The sequence below is a fragment of the Symphalangus syndactylus genome, chromosome 12 (genome assembly GCF_028878055.3).
Source record: "Symphalangus syndactylus isolate Jambi chromosome 12, NHGRI_mSymSyn1-v2.1_pri, whole genome shotgun sequence".
NCBI lineage: Eukaryota > Metazoa > Chordata > Mammalia > Primates > Hylobatidae > Symphalangus > Symphalangus syndactylus.
In genome coordinates, this window is record NC_072441.2 from 42819913 (window position 1) to 42846081 (window position 26169).

Genomic DNA, 26169 nt, shown 5'->3' on the forward strand with positions numbered 1-26169 from the left:
TTCACCCCTTCACCACTCTGATCACTGTGCCCTATATTAAACTCAATCCATTGTCAATTCTTCATGTTAGTGACCAGCTGCAATTTATAAAGGACCTAACACACAGGATTTAACAGCACACGCCCCAGACTTCACTCCTGCAACTTGTCTCAAGGCCATAATTGATATTCATCATCTCTCTCCTCTACCATCCATTCCAGATTTTCCTCTCCTGGTCATTGCCAAAAGCAGTTATCCCATTTAGACTTTTTTTTTAACTTGAGCTGTGTGCTTAAAGCACTCCTTCTATAAGACTAACACAAAAAGAAAACATAACTTGAAAGAAACTGAATTATTCAACAACTTCAAGGAACTCACCTTATTCTCTGGTGAAAAATTGAATGATTTCTGTAGTATATGACATAATCTGAAATTAAAAAAAGAAAAATGAGAGCACTACATGGAATGAGTACCACACAACACAGTCTATTTACTTATAAATGATTTATAAAAAGTGCATGTGAAGAAGTTCCATTCCAAGATGGCCAAACAGGAACAGCTCCAGTCTACAGCTCCCAGTGTGATCGACGCAGAAGATGGGTGATTTCTGCATTTCCAACTTAGGTACATGGTTCATCTCATTGGGACTGGCTGGACAATGGGTGCAGCCCACGGATGGCAAGCTGAAGCAGGGCCAGGTATCACCTCACCTGGGAAGCGCAAGGGGCCAGGGGATTTCCCTTTCCTAGCCAAGGGAAGCTGTGACAGGCTGTACCTGGAAAAAATGGGAAACTCCCACCCAAATACTGCCTTTTCCAATGGTCTTAGCAAACGGTACACCAGAAGATTATATCCCACAGCTGATTCCATGGGTCCTATGCCCATGGAGCCTTGCTCACTGCTAGCGCAGCAGTCTGAGATTGACCTGCAAGGCAGCAGCCTGGCAGGGGGAGGGGCGTCCACCATTGCTGAGGCTTGAGTAGGTAAACAAAGTTGCTGGGGAAGCTCAAACTGGGAGGAGCCCACCACAGCTCAGCAAGGCCTGCTGCCTCTGAACAAAAGTCAGCAGGAACTTTTGCAGACTTAAACTTTCCTGTCTGACAGCTCTGAAGAGAGCAGTTGTTTTCCCAGCATGGTGTTTGAGCTCTGAGAATGGACAGACTGCCTCCTCAAGTGGGTCCCTGACCCCCGTGTAGCCTAACTGGCAGACACCTCCCAGTAGGGGCTGACTGACACCTCATACAGCTAGGTGCCCGTCTGGGAAGAAGCTTCCAGAGGAAGGATCAGGCAGCAATATTTAGTGTTCTGCAATATTTGCTGTTCTGCAGCCTCTACTGGTGATACCCATGCAAACAGGGTCTGGAGTGGACCTCCAGCAAACTCCAACAGACCTGCAGCTGAGGGACCTGACTACTGTTAGGGGGAAAACTATCAAACAGAAAGGAATAGCATCAACATAAAAAAAAAAAAAAAAGGACATCCACACCAAAACCTCATCTGTAGGTCACCAACATCAAAGACCAAAGGTAGACAAAACCACAAAGATGGGGAGAAACCAGAGCAGAAAAACTGAAAATTCTAAAAACCAGAGCACCTCTTCTCCTCCAAAGGATCACAGCTCCTTGCCAGCAAGAGAACAAAGCTGGACGGAGAATGACTTTGACAAGCTGACAGAAGTAGGCTTCAGAAGGTTGGTAATAACAAATTTCTCTGAGCTAAAGGAGGATGTTCAAACCCATTGCAAGGAAGCTAAAACCCTTGAAAAAAGATTAGGTGAATGGCTAACTAGAATAAACAGTGTAGAGAAGACCTTAGATGACCTGATGGAGCTGAAAATTGTGGCACGAGAACTACGTGACACAGGCACAAGCTTCAATAGCCGATTCAATCAAGTGGAAGAAAGGGTATCAGTGATTGAAGATCAAATTAATGAAATAAAGTGAGCAGACAAGTTTAGAGAAAGAAGAGTAAAAAGAAATGAACAGTGACTCCAAGAAATATGGGACTATGTGAAAAGATCAAATCTATGTTTGATTGGCATACCTGAAAGTGACAGGGAGAATGGAACCAAGTTGGAAAACACTCTTCAGGTTATTATCCAGGAGAACTTCCCCAATCTAGCAAGGCAGGCCAACATTCAAGTTCAGGAACTACAGAGACCACCACAAAGATACTCCTTGAGAAGAGAACCTCCAAGACATATAATTGTCAGATTCACCAAGGTTGAAATGAAGGAAAAATGTTAAGGGCAGCCAGAGAGAAAGGTCAGGTTACCCACAAAGGGAAGCCCATCAGACTAACAGCTGATCTCTCAGCAGAAACTCTACAAGCCAGAAGAGAGTGGGGGCCAATATTAAATATTCTTAAAGAAAAGAATTTTCAACCCAGAATTTCATATCCAGCCAAACTAAGCTTCATGAATGAAGGAGAAATAAAATCCTTTACAGACAAGCAAATGCTGAGAGATTTTGGCACCACCAGGCCTGCCTTACAAGAGCTCCTGAAGGAAGTGCTAAACATGGAAAGGAACAGCTAGTACCAGCCACTGCAAAAACATGCCAAATTATAAAGACCATCAAGGCTAGGAAGAAACTGCATCAATTAACTAGCAAAATAACCAGCTAATATCATAATGACAGGGTCAAATTCACACAGAACAATATTAACCTTAAATGTAAATGGGCTAAATGCCCCAATTAGATGACACAGACTGGCAAATTGGATAAGGAGTAAAGACCCATCAGTGTCTTGAATTCAGGAGACACATCTCCCATGCAGAGACACACACAGGCTCAAAATAAAGGGATGGAGGAAGATCTACCAAGCAGATGGAAAGCAAAAAAAAAGCAGGGGTTGCAATCTTCGTCTCTGATAAAACAGACTTTAAACCAACAAAGATCAAAAGAGACGAAGGCCATTACGTAATGGTAAAGGGATCAATTCAACCAGAAAAGCTAACTATCCTAAATATATATGCACCCAATACAGGAGCACCCAGATTCATAAAGCAAGTCCTTAGAGACCTACAAAGAGACTGAGACTCCCACACAATAATAATGGAAGACTTTAACATCCCACTGTCCATATTGGACAGATCAATGAGACAGAAGGTTAACAAAGATATCCAGGACTTGAACTCAGCTCTGCACCAAGCAGACCTAATAGACATCTACAGAACTCTCCACCCCAAATCAACAGAATATACATTCTTCTCAGCACCACATCCCACTTATTCCAAAATTGACCACATAATAGGAAGTAAAGCACTCCTCAGCAAATGTGAAAGAACAGAAATCACAACAAACTGTCTCTCAGACCACAGTGCAATCAAATTACAACTCAGGATCAGGAAACTCACTCAAAACCACACAGCTACATGGAAACTGATAAAGTCTTTCTGTGCCTTGGTTTCTATAAAATCATAGGGAAATACTTGTTATGAGATTTAAGTAGTGAAATTCATGTAAAGCAGTCAGCACTGAGCCTGGAACTTGAGTACAATGCATGGAGCCCCCTCCTGACTGTGTGCTGGGCATTAAGTGCCAGGGACTAGGTGTTCATGAGTGTGTAAAACATGCCCTTTCCTCACTTACTGCACCTCTAAAAGAATAGGCAGCTCCATTGTGAATTGTCTCTTGTTATAGGAAATTATATCTAAAAATTAATGTGATGCCTCCTCATTCCACAATTCTCAAACAGATCTCCAATCTTGAGATATATTCCATTTTTTTCAATACCTAATGGACATGTTTTAAAATGATAAATGGTCTCTAAGATCTCTTCCAACAAAAAAACTTTGAAACTTGACTTTAAACCCTCCTACTAGCAGAATCCAGAAGTTGCATTTATGGTTACTGAGTCACTGCCTTGAAAGAAGTACTTTCAGTTTCATTAGGCTCTGAAGCCATTACAAAGGTTGCTTAACTTCTAATTATTTGATCACTGAGGAAAATCCAGAAAGCTACACAACACTGAAGGGGTGAAATAAAAGTCCAGCGATCCAGTGAAAGAAAAGAGAAGTGACAGAAACAACTTTACCTGGACTGAAGAGAAAAGCACAGGTAAGAACTCCTATTGCTTCCTCTCCAGCTCTGAAGTACCTCAGCTCAGGGACATGGAGTCTATAACGCTGTGGATGGGAAGGAATTTATAAGTCAGTTCATTTTCTTAAAAATGACCAGGACCAAATTAGGCTGCAGCTGAGCCTGATGTGAGACACAGGTCAGATGAAATCCTGGTGTTATCAGAAGTACCATGGCTCTAAGTGCCACCACAGTGCTTGTGTTGAATTAGGCACCAGCAGACAGCAACTAAACTGAGAGTTTGAAATGCACTAGAATGGTCTTTCTCTTTGTTGACATTGTCTGTGTTGACCAGGGACATGATTACATTTCCATTGTCAGTGATAGAGCTTGCTGAATCCTGCTCCTATGCAGCTAAGAAATGGAAAGAGCTATAAATGGGTTCTTTTCACCAGAAGGAAAGAACAGCAAAGGTAATGCAGAGTAAGCAGCCCACTGACACGGTTATAGACAAAGGAAAAACTGAAACCCAGCATCAAAGAGGAAGATTCATGAAAACAGTATACTTTTTATTACACATTTGAACTTTGTTTCAGATTGTTTCTCTAGAAATAATCAAGGCTAAAGAGCTTCCTCTCCTTTTTTTTTTTGAGAGAGAGAGAGAGAGGGCGGTGGCCTAGTTTTTCCTCTGGAGAATTTCAGGAGAATTTCCTGTAATGCGTCACTACTAAAGCCAGTATCTTTGCTTACTTTAACCTCTCCCACGCACTCAGACAACTTAGATCCCACCTTCTGGAAACTCCTCCCCTGAATTCCTTGGCAAAACACTAGCTTCACTCATCACCTTGTCTGACATCTCCCTTGCTGGCACTTTCTCTCTCTCTCTCTCTCTCATCTTTCCAGCCCTCTCTCCTCGTCCTCCTCACTTCTATTTCTCCTCTTCCCATTTCTCTTTCTCCTACTCTACAAAATGGAAAAACAGAACAAAACAGAAAACCTAAAGCTGTATTGCTGGAAATATATTTTCTTTTAACATCTTCCCATGTAGCTCTCTTTATGTGCCTCCTGGTCTTTCAGTCCTTATTTCATGGGGTTTTTTGTTGTTGTTGTTGTTGTTTGTTTGATTTGGTTTTCTGGGGATGTGTGCGTGCGTGCGTGCGTGTGTGTGTGCGTGTGTGCGTGTTCTTAGCAACATTCAGTACTGGCAGTTTTGCATTTATACCCACACTGAGTTAGAGGCTACCTTATCATGACGCTAATGAAGCTTAAGTTTCAGGGCCCTTCTCTTGCAAGTGCGCCTTCAAAGCCCTTGGAAAGGTCCCTAGCCATGTGTTTCACATGGTTATGTAGTTCTATAGAATTTGCAAAAGTATGTTACATTGGTTCCACTTCTAGAATGGCACTGTGAGAAGTTTTGTGGATCCTCATTACAGTGAAATAAGCATAACCAGTTGAAAATGGAGGAAGGAACACATTTAAAAATCTCTGGAAATTGTCCTAAGGGCATAAGTTAAACAATGAAACATTTACGCATGGGGTTCTTTATTCACCATAAGAATTCATGAATAAACAAATCAATATTTAATTTCTTACATATAGCCAGGATGTAAAAAAAATTCTCTATATCCTATTTTATCTTCCATTTATTGTCTAGTATAAATTTTTTAATGAGAATCCAAGGGAAGCTTTTCCACAATAAATTAAAGTTCTAGGTTGCAAGAGTAGTTGACTGTTGATAAGTTACTGTTATACCAATATTTAATTTGATGATAATACTTCCATAATTTTTTTAAATGATACAGATTTTCCCTCATCTCTCTCACTGACACACACAAAACTTTTGGCCATCCTGGGGAATTTTGTGACTCTATCCTCTAAATGCAAAAGACTGGAAATTCTAATTCATTCCAACTCTTCCCTTGCAGACAAGAGAACAACGCCCTGGACATGGCTCCAGAGATCCACATGACAGGCCCAACGTGCCTCATTGAGAACACTAACGGGGAACTGGTGGCGAATCCAGAAGCTCTGAAGATCCTGTCTGCCATTACACAGCCTGTGGTGGTGGTGGCAATTGTGGGCCTCTACCGCACAGGAAAATCCTACCTGATGAATAAGCTGGCTGGGAAGAATAAGGGTGAGCAGCATGAGCAAAGCTTTGCCAAGTCCCTTCTGTCCCCCAACACAGTCAGCATCCATTATGAGGATGTGAGGAGAGAAAGTTGGCACTGGGAATAAGCTAACTTTCCATTCACAGTTGGGCTCCTTATCTTCACTCTTCTAGGGGATAAGCGTCAGCTCACGGCTGTTCTGAAGGTAGTGAGTTATCTCAATTGACTGTTCACCATGAGTTACAGCTGAACTCCTTGTTCTACTCTTTCCCCTCACCCTTCTCACTACTGACTGCACTTGACTAGTCTTTTTTTTCTTTTTTTCTTGAGACAAGGTCTTGCTCCTTCCCCAGGCTGGAGTACAGTGGCAAGATCTCAGCTCACCACAGTCTTGACTTCCTGGGCTCAAGCAATCCTCTCACCTCAGCCTCCTGAGTAGGTAGGACTACAGATGCATGCCACCACACCCGGCTAATTTTTGTATTTTTTGTAGAAACAGGGTTTCATCATGTTGCCCATGCAGGTCTCAAGCTCCTGGGCTCAAGAGATCGCCTGCCTATGTTCACATAGTAACAGCAAGTTTACACTGATCTTTAAGGTTGAAAAAATGTTTCAGTCTGTATTGGTTATTCTTGTTTCAAAAAATATGTAAACATAAAATTTATCCTTGTAACCATTATTAAGTATGTAGTTCTGTGGTATTAATTAAATTCAAATTGTTGTGCAACCATCACTACCATCTATTTCCAGAACTTTTTAATCTTCCCCAAAAGAAACTCTGTGCCAATTAAACAAAAGCCCCACCTACACTCATCTCCTACCACAATTCTACATTCCATCTCTATTAATTTGACTACTCTAGGAATGTTATATAAGTGGAGTCATTCAATATTTGTCCTTTGGTGACTGGCTTATTCTAATTCACATAATGTCTTCAAGGTTCACTGTGGTAGCATGTGTCAAAATTCTTCCTTTTTGGCTGGGCACTCATGCCTGTAATCCCAGCACTTTGGGAGGCCAATGCAGGCAGATCACCTGAGGTCGAGAGTTCAAGACCAGCCTGACCAACATGGAGAAACCCCGTCTTTACTAAAAATACAAAATTAGCTGGGCATGGTGGCACATGCCTGTAATCCCAACTACTCAGGAGGCTGGGGCAGGAGAATCACTTGAATCTGGGAAACAGAGGTTGCGGTGAGCCTTTGCACTCCATGCCTTTGCACTCCAGCCTGGGCATAGAGCAAAACTCCATCTCAAAAATAAATAAAGAAATAAAAAATTCTTCCTTTTCAAGACCAAGTAATTATATGTGTATACTAATTTATCTGTTCGCCTGTCAGTTGACACTTGGGTTGCTTCCACCTTTTGGCTATTATAAATAATGCTGATAGGATCATGGGTGTTTGAACACCCGTTCAAGTCCCTGCTTTCACCGCTTTTCAGTATACACCCAGAAGTGGAATTGATGGCTCATATAGTCATTCCATGTTACATTTTTTAAGGAATTGCTGTATCATTTTCCACAGTGACTGCACCATTTAGCATTCCCAACAGAAATGCACAAGGGTTCTAATTTCTCTTCATATTCACCAACATTTTTTTATTTATTGCGGGATCTGTCCAGCAGCCTGCAATGCAACAGGGCCCTCTCTTTGTTCCCAGGCAGATCGGCAGGTCGAGAAATAATAGATACACACAAGATAGTGAAAGCTGGGTCCAGGGGGGGTCACAGCCTTCTGGTCCCACGGTGCCGCCAATGCACTGGATATGCCAGCATTTATTATTAAGTTTAGTGAGGGCGGGGGTAGGTTAGTGAGGGATTTTGGGTCGTTTGATTATGAGGTGAAATGGTCACATGGGGATGAAGTAATTCTTTAACATAACATCTGTATGCAGAAGTACAGTATACAGGGATAAGAATTTACAATATAGTGTGTGCATCAGTAATTTCTAACAGAGTCTTAAAACAGAAACACAGTCTTTCCATAACCTATGATTAGCAAGATATTAATCAGCAGTAACAGTTGCAGCAAAAGCTGGTTACAAACAATCCATAGAAAGAGGATGTGAAGCTAGACAACCAGTTAGACCAGAAATTCTCAGGAGTATGCCTTAACCCTAAAGAGGCCTAGAAGAGCCGTGGCAAGATGAGGGGATTTATAGCCCTATCTTATCCACATGGATAGGCGCCCCCTCTCTCCACAAGGGTCGCATTCCATTCTCAGAGCTATGAATATCTGCTTTTCTGGGATAGGAATCTTGTTGAAGTGAAACCTCCCTGACCGCAGGTCCATTCATAGGCTCTTTGCAGGGGGAAGCACATCACGCGCTGTTGGCTCATTCTGGCAGTCCAACCTGGCATTGTCTTTACACAATCCTGCATGCAATTTTGCATTTACAATAATCAGGAGCATTTCATCTTTTATTCCATAGCAATAGTTTCAGGGGGTCTCCCTACAGTTATTTTAACTTTTTTTTTTTTTTGAGACACAGTCTCACTCTGTCACCCAGGCTGGAGTGCAGCGGCATGATCCCAGCTCACTGCAACCTCAACCTCCCGGGTTCAAGCGATTCTCCTGCCTCAGCCTCCCAAGTAGCTGAGATTATAGGCACCTTCCACCACGCATGGCTCAGTTTTGTATTTTTAGTGTAAATGGGGTTTCTCCATGTTTGCCAGGCCAGTCTCAAACTCCTGACCTCAGGTGATCCACCTGCCTCAGCCTCCCAAAGTGCTGGGATTTCAGGCGTGAGCCCCCGCACCCAGCCCTTTTCAATTTTTTTGATAGTCACCATACTAATGGATGTGAAGTGGTATCTCACTATGGTTTTAGTTTTCATTTCCCTAACGACTAGTAATATTGAGCATCTTTTCAGGTGCTTATTGGCCTTTCTTTAGAGAAACGTCTATTCAAGTTCTTTCTTTACTTTTTTTTTTTTTTTTTTTGAGACGGAGTCTCGCTCTGTCGCCCAGGCTGGAGTGCAGTGGCGCAATCTTGGCTCACTGCAAGCTCCGCCTCCCGGGTTCACGCCATTCTCCTGCCTCAGCCTCTCCGAGTAGCTGGGACTAGAGGTGCCTGCCACCACGCCCAGCTAATTTTTTTGTATTTTTAGTAGAGACGGGGTTTCACCATGGTCTCAATCTCCTGACCTCGTGATCCGCCTGCCTCGGCCTCCCAAAGTGCTGGGATTACAAGTGTGAGCCAGCCACCGCGCCCGGCCTTTCTTTACTTTTTAATCTGTTTGTGTTGCATTGTAGGAATTCTTTATATTTGCTAGATATCAATTCCTTATCAGATACATGTTTAGCAAATGTTTTCTTCCATTCCATGTGTTGCCTTTTTATTCTGTTGATAGTGTCATTTGATACACAAAAGTTTTTCATTTTGATGAAGTCAAAGTTATCTGTTTTTCCTTTTACTGTCTGTTTTTTCTCCTTTGTTTTCTCCCACGAGTTTTATAGTTTTAGCTCTAATGGTTAGTTCTTTGATCCATTTTGAGTTACTTTTTGGATTGTGTAAGCTAACAGTCCAACTTTTTTTTTTTTTTTGGCATGTGAGCATGTGAATATCCAGTTTTCCCAATGTCATTTGTTGTAAAGACTCTTCTTTCTGCGTTGAATGATCTTAGCACCCATGTTGAAAATTATTTGACTATAGATGTGAGAGTTCATTTTCTAGGCTCTACTTTACTCCATTGGTTGATAATAGTGTTTAAGCCAATACCAAACTGTGTTGATTATCCTGGTTTTGTAGTAAGTTTCAGAACTCAGAAACTGTGAGCCTCTGACTTTTTTCTTTCTTTTTGAGATTATTTTGACAATTTGGGGATCTCTTGAAATTTCATATGAAAGTTAGTGTGGATATTTTTGATATTTTTATTTATAAAAAAGTCATTGGAATTTTGATAGGGATTGCATTGAATCTGTATGTCACTTTTACAGGATGTCTTTCTAATTATTTATCTCTTCCTTAATTTCTTTTAAGAATGTTTGGCCCAGCACAGTGGTTCACACCTGTAATCCCAGCACTTTGGGAGGCTGAGGCCAGCAGATCACTTGAGCCCAAGAATTTGAGACCAACCTGGACAACACAGGGAAACTCCATCTCTACAAAATACACAAAAATTAGACAGGCCTGGTGGCACGTGCCTGTAGTCTCAGCTACTCGGCAGGCTGAGGTGGGAGGATTGCTTGCAGCTGGGAGGTCAAGGCTACAGTGAGCAATGATCACAGTCTAGCCTGGATGACACAGTGAGACTCTGTCTCAAAAAAAAAAAAAAAATTTGTAATTTTCATTATACAAGTCGTTCCCCTCTATAGTTAAGTTTTTTGGGTTTTTTGTTTGTTTTGTGACAGTCTTGCTCTGTCACCAGGCTGGATTGCTGTGGCACAATCTCGGCTCACTGCAACCTCCACCTCCTGGGTTCTGGCAATTCTCATGCCTCAGCCACCCGAGTAGCTGGGATTACAGACGTCCACCACCACACCCAGCTAATTTTTTTTTTTTTTTTTTTTTTTTGTATTTTTAGTAGAGACAGGGTTTCGCCACATTGACCACATGGTCTCGATCTCCTGACGTTGTGATCACCTGCCTCAGCCTCCCAAAGTGCTGGGATTACAGGCGTGAGCCACTGTGCCCGGCCAATTTTATTCTGAAGTAGTTTGCCCTTTTGGTGGTATGTTAAATGGGATTGTTTTCAAAATTTCCTTTGTGGATTGTTCTTTGCTACTGTATAGAAATGCAACTGATTTCTGCATGTTAATTTTGTATGCTGCAACTCTGCTGAATTCTTTTTATTAGTTCTAACAGTTCTGTGTAATATTTAAAGTTTTCTGCAGAGATCATATCATCAATGAATAGAGATTATTTTACATCTTCCTTTCCAATTTAGATGCTTTCTGTTTTCTTTTCTCACCTAATTACTCTGGATAGGACCTCTAGTACTTTGTGGAAAAGAAGTGGCAAAAGTGGGCATCTTTTCCTTGTTCCCATATTAGAGGAAAATTTTCAGTCTTCACCATTGAGTATGAAGCGGGCTGTGGATTTTTCATGTATGTCCTTTGTTTTGTTGAGGTAATTTTTTTCTGTTTCTCTATCCCTCTTTTTTTTTTTTTTTTTTTTAAAAACAGAGTCTCACTCTGTTGCCCAGGCTGGAGTGCAGTGGTGCTATCTCAGCTCACTGCAACCTCCCTGTCCTGGGTTCAAGTGATTCTCCTGCCTCAGTTTTTTTCTATTTCTAATTTGTTGATTGTTTTTATCATGAAAGGTCCTGAATCCATTTATGTACTGGATATTCAAATTTTTCTATTTTTCTGATTATAAGTAAGGTAAGTACTGATTGTGGTTTTGGTTATCTCTCTTAACATTAATTATGATGCTACATTTGCCTCAATTTCCCGAAGTACCTGCTATTAAACCTCCAGCCCTTCTTATCCCATCTCTCCTTTACAGGCTTCTCTCTTGGCTCCACAGTGAAATCTCACACCAAAGGAATCTGGATGTGGTGTGTGCCTCACCCCAAGAAGCCAGAACACGCCTTAGTCCTGCTTGATACTGAGGGCCTGGGAGATGTAAAGAAGGTAAGGGTTAAAGATTCAATTTTGAAATAAGCCCCACATCTCTGAATATTTTAAGCACCATTTAGTTTTTTCTTAAAGAAGAGTTTGCATTTAACTATCATTTGTCTTTTCATTTCTGTGTACATGTCATAAGGCCAAACTTAGCAACCAGAAGTGAGAAAAATATTCATAAGACAGAATCCTAGCAAAGCATGGTGGTCAACACACAGTATTCTACTAACTATAGGTTGTAAGCTATGTGAGTTAACACAGATGCATAAAGGCAGCACAAATAAATCCAATGTCATGAGTCCTATCCTGCAGAGAACTTATAATTCAGTAGCCTGAGCAAATTTAAATTATACTTCAGGCTTTAGAACGCCCACTAACCTTGAATGTTTATTTTGCAATTGTCTGCCAATGATCATAAGAGGACCTAGTGAGAATCAGTGTATACCAAAAAACACTAATCAAAAAACTAAACACATTCCACAGCTGAGTAACAATCATTTTGTTTGGATTTGGGTTCTTTTCATAGGTCATTGGTCTTAAAAGAAAACTCTAACTTATGACATACCTTTACTACTGTTAGTCTGGAAAGTGCTGTGACGATGAAACTTGCTCCTGACTCCAGTGTCTTGACTTCCAGGGTGACAACCAGAATGACTCCTGGATCTTCGCCCTGGCCGTCCTCCTGAGCAGCACCCTCGTGTACAATAGCATGGGAACCATCAACCAGCAGGCCATGGACCAACTGCAGTATCCTTTTGTGACCCAGAACAGCACCAAGGTCAGAAGGGACACCTGTATTCATAAACCAGCTGCCTGACTATGAATCCTGATGAATCAAGCTCAAAAGGAGAAAACAAAAAAATAATGCGAGTACAGAGGAGAGATCCCATGTATTCACTTTAGAATTGACACTTAGGTTAGGAGCAAAGGAAAATGGAAGGTTTGGGAATGTGTTGAACTAATATGGGATGAGGTCCCTGTTCATTTTGTCACATTTCCTTAGTTAGCTACTCAGCTATGTGACAGAGCTGACACATTGAGTCCAATCAAAATCCTCACCTGATGAGAATGAGAATGAGGATTCAGCTGACTTTGTGAGCTTCTTTCCAGACTTTGTGTGGACACTGAGAGATTTCTCCCTGGACTTGGAAGCAGATGGACAACCTCTCACAGCAGATGAGTACCTGGAGTATTCCCTGAAGCTAACACAAGGTAACAGGGACGTACCATTGATAAATGAGGATGACAAAACACTAGAAATTATCATTTTTTAGTTTACTACTGATAGTTTTCTCACATTTACAGTTTTCTATATCTCTAGCTTGCTATTCTTAAGAATTAATGCTTGCTATTAGCAATAGAAAAGGTTTTTTGAAAAAAGGAAAAAAGGAATGAATGCTTGCTGAATATCTAAATTAATAGATTAGATTTTAAATTATATTCTCCTGTGTTCTAAAATACGTTTCTTTTTCTTTCATTTTTCCCTATTTTACAATTTAGGTAAATTTTATCTCCTTATGTAGGGTTTGTGATTCTGTATTTACCTGTAAAATATGAAGGACAATGGATATTTACTTAAAGAACATAGATTAAACATGAACAGTGTACTAGTCCAAATGCTGGCAAACTGCAGCCTAAGACAAATCATGGCCAATTCTGCCTGCCAGCTGTCTTTCTAAATAAGGTCTTTTGGGAAGAATGCTATGCCCATTCATTTACATATTGTCTAAAGCTGTTGTCATGCTCCAATAACAGAGTTGAGTACTTGCAAAAGAGACCACCTAGCCTGCAGAGCCTAAAATATTTACTATTTGACCCTTTACAGAAACACTTACATTAAGCAAATTTCTTTATTATGTTTCTCTAGGTACCAGTGAAAAAGATAAAAATTTTAATCTGCCCAGAATCTGTATCCAGAAGTTCTTCCCAAAGAAAAAATGTTTTGTCTTCGATCTGCCCATTCACTGCAAGAAGCTTGCCCAGCTTGAGAAACTACAAGATGAAGAGCTGGACCCTGAATTTGTGCAACAAGTGACAGACTTCTGTTCCTACATCTTTAGCAATTCCAAAACTAAAACTCTTTCAGGAGGCATCAAGGTCAATGGGCTTCGTAAGTCCCCTTCCTAGTACTTCTGCTCATTGTTAAAACTAAAGGATGGCCAGGCATGATGGTTCATGCCTGTAATGCCAGCACTTTGGGAGGCTGAGGAGGGCAGATCACTTGAGGCCAGGAGTTTGAGACCAAGCTAGCCCGCATGGCAAAACCATGTCTCTACTAAAAATACACAAAAAATTAGACAGGCATGGTGGCACATGCCTGTAATCCCAGCTACTTGGGAGGCTGAGGCAGGAGAATTGCTTGAACCTGGGAGGCAGAGGTTGCAGTGAGACGAGATCGTGCCACTGCACTCCAGCCTGGGTGACAGAGGAAAAAAAAATATGAAAGGAGCATGGAATAACTCCACCTAGTATCAGCATTGAACAATCCCAAGCTACTGCTACATTTGTGTTAAATTCTAGATGACACCAACATTTCTAATAGATTTTGTTGGTCAACCTTCTTGGTGGGAAAAGATAGGAAAGCAAAGGAAAAAAGTTTTATTACTTAAAATTGCCACAGTAAACTGGACCTGCACTGTACAGTACAGTAGCTGCTAGACAAGTGGGGCTATCTAAATGTAAATGTAAATTAATTAAAATAAGGAAAAATTAAAGGTCAATTCACATGGCTATATTTCAAAGGCTTATATTTACATGTGCTTAGTGGCTAGCATACTGAACAGCACATACAGAACACTTCCACCATTACAGAAAGTTTTCTTGGACAATGCTGTGCTAAAATAAACCAAATGGAGGGTTCTTTTTGAATAGGAGAGTATCATTTGTTCCATAAGTATTGATCAAATGCTACTGTGAATAAGTTGAGGATACAGTCATAAATGGAATAGCTATGGGTTCCTTTCCTGATGGTGCTTGGGGTTGAAATGGATGCAAACATTCAACTAACACAGGCCTAGGTCATCTAGAACAAGGAATCTCAAATGGTGATATGCATACGTATCATCTAGGGATCTTACCCAAAGAGAGAACTCTAATTCAGTAGATCTGGGACAGAGGCTGACAATAGGCATTTCCAGCAAGCTTCCAGGTGATACTGAGGACCTTGATGCTGTGAGGAAAATAGGTGGAAATTGACATGTTCAGAATTACACAGAATAGAGAGTTTTCTTTAGTACAAGAAACATTATCATTTGTTCTTTATATGTAGGTCTAGAAAGCCTGGTGCTGACCTATATTGATGCTATCAGCAGAGGGGATCTGCCCTGCATGGAGAACGCAGTCCTGGCATTGGCCCAGATAGAGAACTCAGCTGCAGTGCAAAAAGCCATTGCCCACTATGACCAACAGATGGGCCAGAAGGTGCAGCTGCCTGCGGAAACCGTCCAGGAGCTACTGGACCTGCACAGGGTTAGTGAGAGGGAGGCCACTGAAGTCTTTATGAAGAACTCTTTCAAGGATGTGGACCATCTGTTTCAAAAGAAATTAGCGGTAATTTTTCTATCACGTTTACATGGATTTGGATTTTTGAAGGCAAAGTACTGTTAAGAAATGAAATTGGTATTTATTTTGAGAGAAATAATTATTCTAGATTTTAAAATGGTGACAACTAGCTCTTGGTAATCATAATAATCAGAAAAAAAAAATTTTATTATTTCAGACTCAAAGTTTAAAAACATTGCTTGGCCGGGCGCGGTGGCTCACGCTTGTAATCCCAGCACTTTGGGAGGCCGAGGCGGGCGGATCACGAGGTCAGGAGCTCGAGACTGGTGAAACCCCGTCTCTACTAAAAAATACAAAAAATTAGCCGGGCGTGGTGGCGGGCGCCTGTAGTCCCAGCTACTCGGAGAGGCTGAGGCAGGAGAATGGCATGAACCTGGGAGATGGAGCTTGCAGTGAGCCGAGATTGCGCCACTGCACTCCAGCCTGGGAGACAGAGCGAGACTCCGTCTCAAAATAAATAAATAAATAAAAATGAAAATAAAAACATTGCTTATCAGTAAATGGTCTTCCCTTTATTAAATTCATGTAACTGACACTCAGAGCTTCTAATCAAATTACATGCCCACTTTTCTCAGACTGATTTGATATTCTAGCCAAATGCAAAGAAAATTTTCACCTTAGTTATCTTGAGCAGGCTTCTGCTCAGCCACATTTATTCCACATGAAATCATTAGTCCAATATGCAAAAGCAGAGTTTTCCTCTAACAGTTGACATAAAGCTATCAATCTCAGCCCTGAACCTCACCTCGAAAGAGAAAGCGACTTCAGTAGAAAGTGAGGTCAGGAGGAAGAGTGTGGTCCTGGTGAGGAGTCTGTCAGTTTCTCCAGCGTCATTGACTTTTTATTTTCAGAAGTCTTTCCCAAAATTCTGAGGTCAAGCTAACATCCTTTCCCTGTTACTCTTTTTACTTCCTATTTTTACATTAAAGGCCCAGCTAGTAAAAAAGCGGGATGACTTTTGTAAACAGAATCAGGAAGCATCATCAGATCGTTGCTCAGCTTTACTTCAGGTCATTTTCAGTCCTCTAGAAGAAGAAGTGAAGGCGGGAATTTATTCGAAACCAGGGGGCTATTGTCTCTTTATTCAGAAGTTACAAGACCTGAAGAAAAAGTACCATGAGGAACCGAGGAAGGGGATACAGGTAACCAAGATTCATCTGTCGATTATGGAAACCTGCTGACCTGCCTCCTACAAACGCCAAAGTGGCCAAGCTTCATTGCACACAGATGTGCTTTTTTGTCTGTATAACATTCATGCTTTCATTCAATAACACATGCAGGGAAACTGTTATATCAGATATGTCCCAGGTGCTCATCAAAGAGAGTGCAGTCGGCGGGTGCAGTGGCTCAAGCCTGTAATCCTAACACTTTGAGGGGCAGAGGCAGGCAGATTGCTTGAGCTCAGGAGTTTAAGACCAGCCTGAGCAACATGGTGAAACCTGTCTCTAGTAAGAATATAAAAATTAGCCGGGCACTGTGGCACATGCCTGCAGTCCCAGCTACTCAGAAGGCTGAGGCAGGAGAATTGAGCCTGGGAGGTTCAGTGAGCCAAGATTGCACCACAGCACTCTGGCCTGTCTTTCAAAAATTAGTTAATTAGGCCGGGCGCAGTGGCTCACGCCTGTAATCTCAGGACTTTGGGAGGCTGAGGCAGGCAGATCACGAGGTCAGGAGATCAAGACCATCCTGGCCAACATGGTGAAACCCCATCTCTACCAAAAATACAAAAATTAGCTGAGCATGGTGCCAGGTGCCTGTAATTCCAGCTACTCAGGAGGCTGAGGCAGGAGAATCACTTGAACCCAGGAGGCGGAGGTTGCAGTGCTCCAAGATCACACCACTGCACTCCAGCCTGGCAACAGAGCAAGACCTTGTCTCAAAAAAAAAAAATTAGTTAATTAATTAGTCAATTAACTATTGAGTTATAAATTCAATGATCAGATTAACCACCAAGTTGTTGTCATGATCATTACAGCTGGATTTTTTTCTGTTCCAAGAGACAGAAACCCAATGATGGTTGCTTAAAAAAAAATGGTAATTCATCATTTTAGGTTTCAAACTGGATTTAAAGGACATCTGGATCCAAGATTTCAAATAATGTCATGATCTGTCTCTCTGCCCGATGTCCTCCCTGTATCCCCACAGTTCTCTCCCTCTCTTCCTCCCTCTATCTGAATCACTCTGATTTGCTCTCTCAAGAAGGGCTTCATTCTCCAGTCAGCTCAGCCCATATGGAACCACAGCATCAAATTTAGAGCCCTCAATTTGAAAAGGACAGGGAATCTTATTTCCCAGTATCTATATCATCCGCCTAAATAAGACTCTGCTAAGTAGGGTCATCTGATTGGCCAGCTTGGAGCATGTATCTGGCCCTGTGATAGGGAATCTTGACCACCAGGCACACCAGGGCCAAGAGGAAGAATTCTCAGAAGAAAAGATGGCGGGCAGACGAACAGGAACACCTGCTTACAGCCATTTCCTACTTCTCACTCTATGTTCTCTGGGTCCTAAGGCTGAAGAGATTCTGCAGACATACTTGAAATCCAAGGAGTCTCTGACTGATGCAATTCTCCAGACAGACCAGAGTCTCACAAAAAAGGAAAAGGAGATCGAAGGTGAGGAGCAAGTCAAAGGATCAGATTCTCCTAAAGCCTTTCAAATTTTAAATAATTTGACTGGATAAACCTAAGTTCCATAAACTAAGGCAAGACGTGTCTTACTTGTTGAGGTTATCTCTAAGTAGGGCATATGCAGTCAGCAGCAACAATGGCAGGTAAGTGTATAAGGAAGAATGGGGCAACAAGATAACTCCACACAAATTTTTCTTCTTCCTTTTCCTCCACAGTGGAACGTGTAAACGCTGAATCTGCACAGGCTTCAGCAAAAATGGTGGAGGAAACGCAAATAAAGTATCAGCAGATGATGGAAGAGAAAGAGAAGGGTTATCAGGAACATGTGAAACAATTGACTGAGAAGATGGAGAGGGAGAGGGCCCAGTTGCTGGAAGAGCAAGAGAAGACCCTCACTAGTAAACTTCAGGTATCCAAATGCATCACCTTGTGGTTTGCTTTTCTGTTTTCTCTCTGTTCTTCCTGATCACAAACTTAGTATGGCAGAGAGAACATAAAGTCCAGAGGAAGGATTTTGCTTGCTCACTTGTACCTTCTTGTTTCTGTCTGTCTGACTTGAAATGGCCACTGCCCACATGTGGTCACTAAAGTTTATTTGCAGGGTGTCACATTCTGTCCTTTTTTAGTGTATCCTTCCACTTATGGCTGTCATATGCTAGGCATCATAAAAATGCCTTATCTATTATCTCTTGCTTAATACCATATGAAGCGAGAACTTTATCCCTATTACTTAGGAGAGGAAACAGAGGTTCAGAAAATATTAAATAACTTTTATAGTGTCACACAGCTAGTAAATATCTGACCCATCTTCATCACTTAGTGGAATCCACAGTAATATTTTTTCTATCCCATCTAGTATGACTTTGGCTCTAATAGAACTTTTATGAGCAGAAGGACTCCCTAACCCTCACACCTGTAGGGCAGTCTACCACTCCTGCCTGTTTTCTGTGCCCTACTCACAGTTTGTGTTGAGTTGGGAGCTATGTGCAGAAATTCTATATGATAAGTCTGGCACTTGGATTTCCTTGCCTATCTTCTGCTACCCCTGCCAACAGGGAGTAGACACTTAGATCAAATTTCCTGATCTAAGATTCGTATACCTAATCAGATCTTGAGAGCACCTTATTTCTGTATTATGTGTATATAATAATAATATATGTGTAGGTAGGTGTGTTAAAAAGTCTATAATGCATAGGGAAGATTTGAAGTCAAATATATTGTTAAGATTGCCCACAAAGGTTTTATATAATTAATAGGGGGGAAAAAGCAAGACCTTCATCGATAGAGCAGAAGGCATAAGCTGAAACTCTTTTGGCTATAGAAAACCCAGGAGAAATAATCACACAGCCCAAATGCCCAAGAAAAACTATAATTAAAATCAAGGGTAGAGAAAATTTCAAGAAAAAAATTAAGTACTAAATAAATCAATGCATGTGGAAACTAGATAGCTTACAGAGATTTACTTAATTCTACAATTATTTAGCCTCCATTTGTCCCTTTTTAGGAACAGGCCCGACTACTGAAGGAGAGATGCCAAGGTGAAAGTACCCAACTTCAAAATGAGATACAAAAGCTACAGAAGACCCTGAAAAAAAAAACCAAGAGATATAAGCTAAAGATCTAAACAACAAAGCTTTTCTGTCACCCTGACCCAAGGCATAACTGAAACAATTTTAGAATTTGGAACAAATGTCACTATATTTGATAATAATTAGATCTTGCATCATAACACTAAAAGTTTACAAGAACATTCAGTTCAATGATCAAAATCATGTTTTTTCCTTAAAAAGATTGTAAATTGTGAAACAAAGATGCATTTACCTCTGTACCAACAGAGGAGGGATTATGAGTTGCTGCCACTCAGAAGTTTACTCTTCCAGATGACCAGTGGATACTGAGGAAAGTCTCAGGTAAAAATCTTGGGACATATTTGGGCACTGGTTTGGCCAAGTGTACAATGGGTCCCAATATCAGAAACAACCATCCTAGCTTCCTATGGAAGACAGTGTACAGTTCTCCATTATATCAAGGCTACAAGGTCTATGAGCAATAATGTGATTTCTGGACATTGCCCATGGATAATTCTCACTGATGGATCTCAAGCTAAAGCAAACCATCTTATACAGAGATCTAGAATCTTATATTTTCCATAGGAAGGTAAAGAAATCATTAGCATAAGTAGGAATTGAATCATAAACAAATGGGCTAATGAAGAAATCTTTTCTTTCTTGTTCAATTCATCTAGATTATAACCTTAATGTGACACCTTAGACCTTTATACAGCTGACACTGAATTAAATAGTCACATGATAACAATTATGCACTGTGTAATTTTAGTAATGTATAACTTGCAATGATGCACTTTAACTGATGATAGAGAACATGTTAGAAAATTGAACTAATTTAATTATTTGATTGTTTTAATCCTAAAGCATAGGCTAGTCTTTTCCTAATTCTTAAAGGTCATACTTGAAATCCTGCCAATTGCCAATTTTCCCCAAAGGGAATATGGAATTTTTTTAACTTTTTTTTTGAGCAATAAAATAATTGTCTTGTTATTACTTAGTATATGTAGACTTCATCCCAATTGTCAAACATCCTAGGTAAGTGGTTGACATTTCTTACAGCAATTACAGATTATTTTTGAACTAGAAATAAACTAGAAATAAAATAAGTTTCATTAGTTTTTTTATTTCCAATTTCTTTTTTTAGTTTTTCACCAACAAATAAGGTTTGAGTCTTTATAGCAGTGGTTGGCTAACTTTTCTGTAAAATGCCAGATAGTGATTATTTATGGCTTTGCAGGTCAACTGTCTCAACTACTAAACTCTGCATATAGTACAAATGCAGCCATAGACAATACATAAGTAAATGGGTGGGGCTATGTGCCAATAACCCTTCATTTTCAAAACCAGGTGGCACACACAAGCTATATTTTGCAGACCTTTGTTTATAGAAACATTGATCGAAGTTTCATTATATACCTGCCTTATTTTACTTACATTTATAAGAATCATAAGGATTAGATTGTATATTTTAGAATCTTGAAATAATTATGTAGTGTTTCAAAATATTATACGATGAATCCCAAGAGGACCCACAGACCCTCTGAAGGAAGCGGACTGCTCCTGCAAAACCCAGGAAACACTCCAAATATTCTGACTGCCCCAACTGCAGAAGTGGGAAAGGGAGACCCTCCTCTCCGGAACACACACCCACTGGAGAAGCTGAAGGTCTGTGTGCGAGAGGAATTTCCGACTTTACCTGAAGCTGAGTCAAGTTAGAGAGCTGAGCGAAATACAGGGGTAGAGGAAGTAGTTGGAAGGCCCTGGGGGTTCACTGTGTCCCCAGGCAGGCCATTCCTGCCTGGCACCACAGGGATCTATCGGGAGGTCAGCCAGAGGAGCAATGCGTAAAACTCCACAGAAAGAAGGAATTCTCCAATCGAACTTTGTAACAATTTGAATGGGGCGAGAAGCCTCCTACCAGAACTCGGGGAGGGCACAAATCCAGCATGCAAACTTCACAGGCTGGTGAAGAACTAAAGTCCTTTTCTTTTTCAGCTGGGAGGCAGAAAGGCTCAGCCAAATTTTAAGCCCGCCCCTCTTGCCCTCTGCCTGGAAACAGACTCAGGGCTGTTGGCAGGGAGAAGGGCACAGTGGGAGTGAGACCGGCCTTCCAGTTTGCATCAGAGCTGGGTGAGGCCTGTGACTGCCAGCTTCCCCCACTCCCCTGACAACCTGCATGACTCAGGAGAGGCAGCCATAACCCTCCTAGGTACACAACTCCAGTGACCTGGGAATCTCACCCCCATCCCCCACAGCAGCCACAGCAAGACCCAGCCATGGAGAGTCTGAGCTCAGACACTCCTAGCCCCACCCCAACCTGATGGTCTTTCTCCATCCACCCTGGTAGCCGAAGACAAAGGGCATTTAATGTTGGGAGTTCTAGGACCCTGCCCACCACCCGTCCCTCTCCCACTGATGCTTTCTGGAAAGTGCCACCTCCTTGCAGGAGGCCAACCAGCACAAAAATAGAGCATTAAACCACCAAAGCCAAGGACCCTCATGGAGTCCATTTCACCCTCCACCACCTCCACTGGAACAGGCACTGGTATTGTAGCAGGACAAGCCACCAACAAAACCCCTCAGACACTGAGTTAAAGAAGGAAGGGCTTTATTCAGCCAGGAGCTTCAGCAAGACTCATGTCTCCAACAACTGAGCTCCTGAGTGAGCAATTCCTGTCCTTTTTAAGGGCTCACAACTCTAAGGGGGTCCACGTGAGAGGGTCGTGATCGATTGAGCAAGCAGGGGGTACATCTTCGAGCTCTCAATGAGCACAACAATATCCAATTCAGCAAATAGGAGTGGAAATGAACTTCTTTAAACCGATCAAGGGGCAATTCATATTGTTTTGTGAGGCTGAATTGAGATAATGTACATAGAAGTCTTATCTTATTTTGAACACCGAAAATTTAGTAAAACTTTCCATTAAGTATTAAATATCAACACATATCCTAAACATGATATTTAAATATATGTTCTTTCTAAAAAGGTTTCCAGAGCATAAAATTTGTAATAAGGTGTGAATGTGTGATCTTTTATGTAGTTATCATTAATATTTTTCATAATTTCTGTTTTGATTTTTTTTTTTTTTGAGACAGAGTTTGGGTCTGTTACCCAGGCTGGAGCACAGTGGTGCAATCTCAGCTCCCTGCAACCTCTGCCTCCACAGCTCAAGTGATCCTCCTGCCTAAGCCTCCTGAGTAGCTGGGAACACAGGTGTGCACAACAACCTCTGACTAATTTTTATTTATTTATTTATATTTTTTTCTGTAGAGATGGGGTCTCCCCATGTTTCCCAGGCTGGTCTCAAACTCCTAGATTCAAGTGATCCACCTGCCTTGGCCTCCCAAAGTGCTGGCATTATAGGCATGAGGCACCATGCCAGGCCTGTTTTGAAATTTCATACATTATTTATAAAACATATGTTCAGGATGAGAGAATATATGAAGAAGTTACATAGCATCGTGTATCTGTATAGAATAAAAATGGTCTAAATCAATGTCATCAGACCTTGGCTTTATAGACATCATCTTCTAGTCAAATCACTCATCTGTTTTTACCCAGTGCTCATATTGTGGGAAAAGTGTAGGAGCACAGAACAGTGAACACTTTCGGGAATGTTGGAATCATTCTCTATTAGAATTTTATTCTTATACAAAATATTGGTGAATCAGTCTGGATTTGGTCATGGAAACAATGCCACCATCAATCATTATGGAAAGAAAGTGTTTCATGTGGGAATTTTAAGAATATAGGACAAACAGGATGTGGGAGAGCTGGGGTTTCAAGGTCTGATAAGGGAACGTTTGGTGGGATAAAGAAATAGTGACCAAGCACATGAGCCTGAAGAGACTTCTTAGAAACCTATCAGGCCCATATTTCCTTCTCCCAAAAGGCAAAAATAGTACTTAAGTCATTCTCACCACGAGATTTGGCTACAGAAATGAATAACCCAATTTTTAATCTATTCAGCTAGTCTCACCACTGCTACCCAAAGAGCTACCTGAGAGTCTTGGAGACACAACCGAACACCAATGATAATCTCTTAGATTATAGCTGGGGATATTACCAAAGATGTGATTTACCCAGAAGGATTAACTCTAGTGAAGCAGCTAGATCAGGAAGGTTACTGGGGTCTGGGTTTGGACTATGCCCTGCTTGGAATGAATATATGGTCAGAAATCTTTCTTGTACTGTTAATAGAATGACCTGCTCCACTGGCCAAACCATCAGAGAACAGCAGAAGTCCCAAACTCCCTTGCTCATGTGGTCCTAGACAACTACATTGTTTTCGACTATCTCCTTGCTGTATAGGGTGATGTTTGTGCTGTTGCTAACATTTGCTGCTGCACCTGGGTAAATACATCCAGTTAGCTTGAATTGGAAACATCTAAGATCCTAAAGTTAGCCAAATCTCTGAAAGGGAAACCTTCAAAAAGCCTCCTGGCTGGACTTCCTGGTTTGAATTTACAATTTCCAGATATTTTCAACTGGCTTTTGTCTCTAGTCTAGGATACCTTCTGTGTTCCATCCTACAGATCTTAATGATCCTTCTATTTGGGCTAATCATTTGGGTACTCTTTTGAATTGTTCTAGCCTGTTTTTTTGTTTGTTTTGCTTTGTTTGGAGATGGAGTTTCACTCTTGTTGCCCAGGCTGGAGTGCAATGGTGGGATCTCGGCTCACTGCAACCTCCGCCTCCTTGGTTCAAGCGATTCTCCTGCCTCCGCCTCCCGAGTAGCTGGGATTACAGGCATGCGCCACCACACCCGGCTAGTTTTGTATTTTTAGTACAGACGCGTTTTCTTCATGTTGCTTAGGCTGGTCTCAAACTCCTGACCTCAGGTGATCCATCCGCTTTGGCTTCCCAGTGTGCTGGGATTACAGGTGTGAGCCACTGTGCCCAGCTCTTCTAGCCTGTTTTAACAGATATCTGCAAGAGACTTGGATCATGCTGACCTAACCCACGAAACTTTAAATTTATTCCAGACAGGAACCAGAATCAACATAACCTACGAGACTTCGATTAGAATCTAACAGGTACCTGAGTGCCTTTTGTAAGTAAATGGCTCTAGTTGCTCAATTGGCCACTGCTCTGCCACCAGGATCCCTAGAAGAGACCAGATAAACCTGAAGCACGTAGCTAATCACTTCCATGCTGTGATGGAATGCAATGCTGTCTGCTAACGAGTTTGAGCCAATCTTTCAAGATGCATCCTGAGTGGCTAACTGGGCCTACATTTCAAGTTGAGCCAAGGGACCACTTGCGAATGAGGGGACACATACATGTTCTGAGTTCACCCAAAACACATACCTTATTATTTTGGGGCTTTTCAGCTCACCTGCCTCTGCCAATCAGGGCTCAGCTGTATTGACCAATTAGAACTCAGCTGGGTTGACCAATCAGAACTAAGTGAGTTTCAAGTTTTAATTCTCAATTGAATGAACAGACCTGATTGGGAACCTGCGTGGGAACTTTGGCTATAAAACCTGAGCATTCTTTCTGTTCTCTGGAAGAAATAATGTTTAAGTTGCTAACGCTTTATGCATTTTCCTAAAATTGAATCAAACAACTCCTTCTGAAACATAACCCTGATATCAGGGAAGTCATACAACATCGTGCTAAACAATTTTATTCCTCTAACGAAGGTCTGTGCTCTAATCAGCAGGAAGTGCTAGAGTGCCTGTCGCCCATTCTCCCTCAAGATTGAGAAATGAACAATGAAAAAACGGGGATTTGAAAATGCAGAACCAGCCCAATGTGGTTCGAGTTTGTGTAATAAAATAATGCATTGTTTTACAGTTGCCACGGACTCCTGGTTTCAAGTTATGTTACCTGAGCATGCCCAGACACACTCTGCATGCAACCACGGTGGAACCTAAGTACTTGGACCAAGGAGCAGGGCTGAATTAAGGAGACACCTCAGGGCTTAATCTGTGATCTAATCGGATCCAGCCCTGACATCACCTCATGGCACGACGCAGTCAGATCGCACCTCATTACCCTCTGTCTATAAAACCTGCCTCAACCCCCAGATCCGAGAGACAAATTTTTAGATATGCTTTCCCCATCTCCTTGCTAGTCGAATAAAAATAAACCTTTCCTTCTACAAAACCCTTGTGCTTCCTTGTTTGGCTTTCCATTGCAATCAGGCAAACGGCCTCTATTAGTGTAGGTAACTAACACTCCCAAGACTCAAGGAGCTGCCGCGCAGCACTATTTTGAGAGCCCAGCCCCCATCAGACTGTATCTTGCTCTGGGGCAAACAGCCCCATCATCTCCACGTCCCTGAAGTCCTGCGGACATCTCTTCATTTCCACCCAGAGGGCTGCAACTTTGTCCTGTGGGCTGAATCCAGTGGTGCAGTAAGGAACAGGCAGTGCACCCGACCGGGGAGGCTGCTCCCAGGACAAAGGGAGCCCAAATGCACACTCCTCAGTTTCTGAAAGTCACTTGCCTGGGGCCACTGTCACTGACAGCAACGCTCTCAACCTTCCACCCGAAGCAGGGCCACCAAGCATCTGCATGTGCCTCCAGTGGTCCTGGAGCTGGTCTGCCCAGACACTGTTCTGTGTCCTGAGGACAGGCTCTCACACCGCCCACCACGCAAACATGCTGCCCAGGGCCTGGGGATCATGCTGCCTCAACTGTAGCTGCGGGCGTGTGCACACAACATCAGGAAGTCTGACAGCAGGCTCAGGTCACCTGCCACTGGGACCCAAGCATGCCAT

At 41.8% G+C, this 26169-nt stretch overlaps 2 protein-coding genes and 1 long non-coding RNA gene across 3 annotated transcripts in view; 1 reads left to right on the plus strand and 2 right to left on the minus strand.

Annotated features, from left to right (window-relative positions):
* Nucleotides 1-12280, minus strand: LOC134734074 (uncharacterized). Its single transcript, XR_010117469.1, has 4 exons — nt 12247-12280; nt 11517-11672; nt 4018-4108; nt 1-406 (listed from the first exon to the last, which is right to left on the minus strand). It is a non-coding gene; the product is annotated as an uncharacterized lncRNA (long non-coding RNA).
* On the plus strand, nt 3864-20724 carry GBP3 (guanylate binding protein 3). Its single transcript, XM_063625355.1, is given in 11 exon segments — nt 3864-4040; nt 5927-6138; nt 11563-11690; nt 12319-12428; nt 12697-12893; nt 13549-13791; nt 14950-15230; nt 16172-16384; nt 17755-17857; nt 18088-18281; nt 19377-20724. Coding segments are annotated over 10 exon segments (1779 nt in total). The 5' UTR covers nt 3864-4040; nt 5927-5948; the 3' UTR covers nt 19497-20724.
* The window catches only part of LOC134734063 (guanylate-binding protein 1), a 26548-nt gene continuing 15137 nt past the window's right edge, over nt 14759-26169 (minus strand). The window contains exons 11-12 of the mRNA XM_063625351.1: nt 17963-18117; nt 14759-14850 (exon numbers count right to left, since the gene is read on the minus strand). Of these exons, the coding sequence (XP_063481421.1) occupies nt 14778-14850; nt 17963-18117 (228 nt within the window). The 3' untranslated portion in view covers nt 14759-14777. The remainder of the gene's footprint in view (nt 14851-17962; nt 18118-26169) is intronic.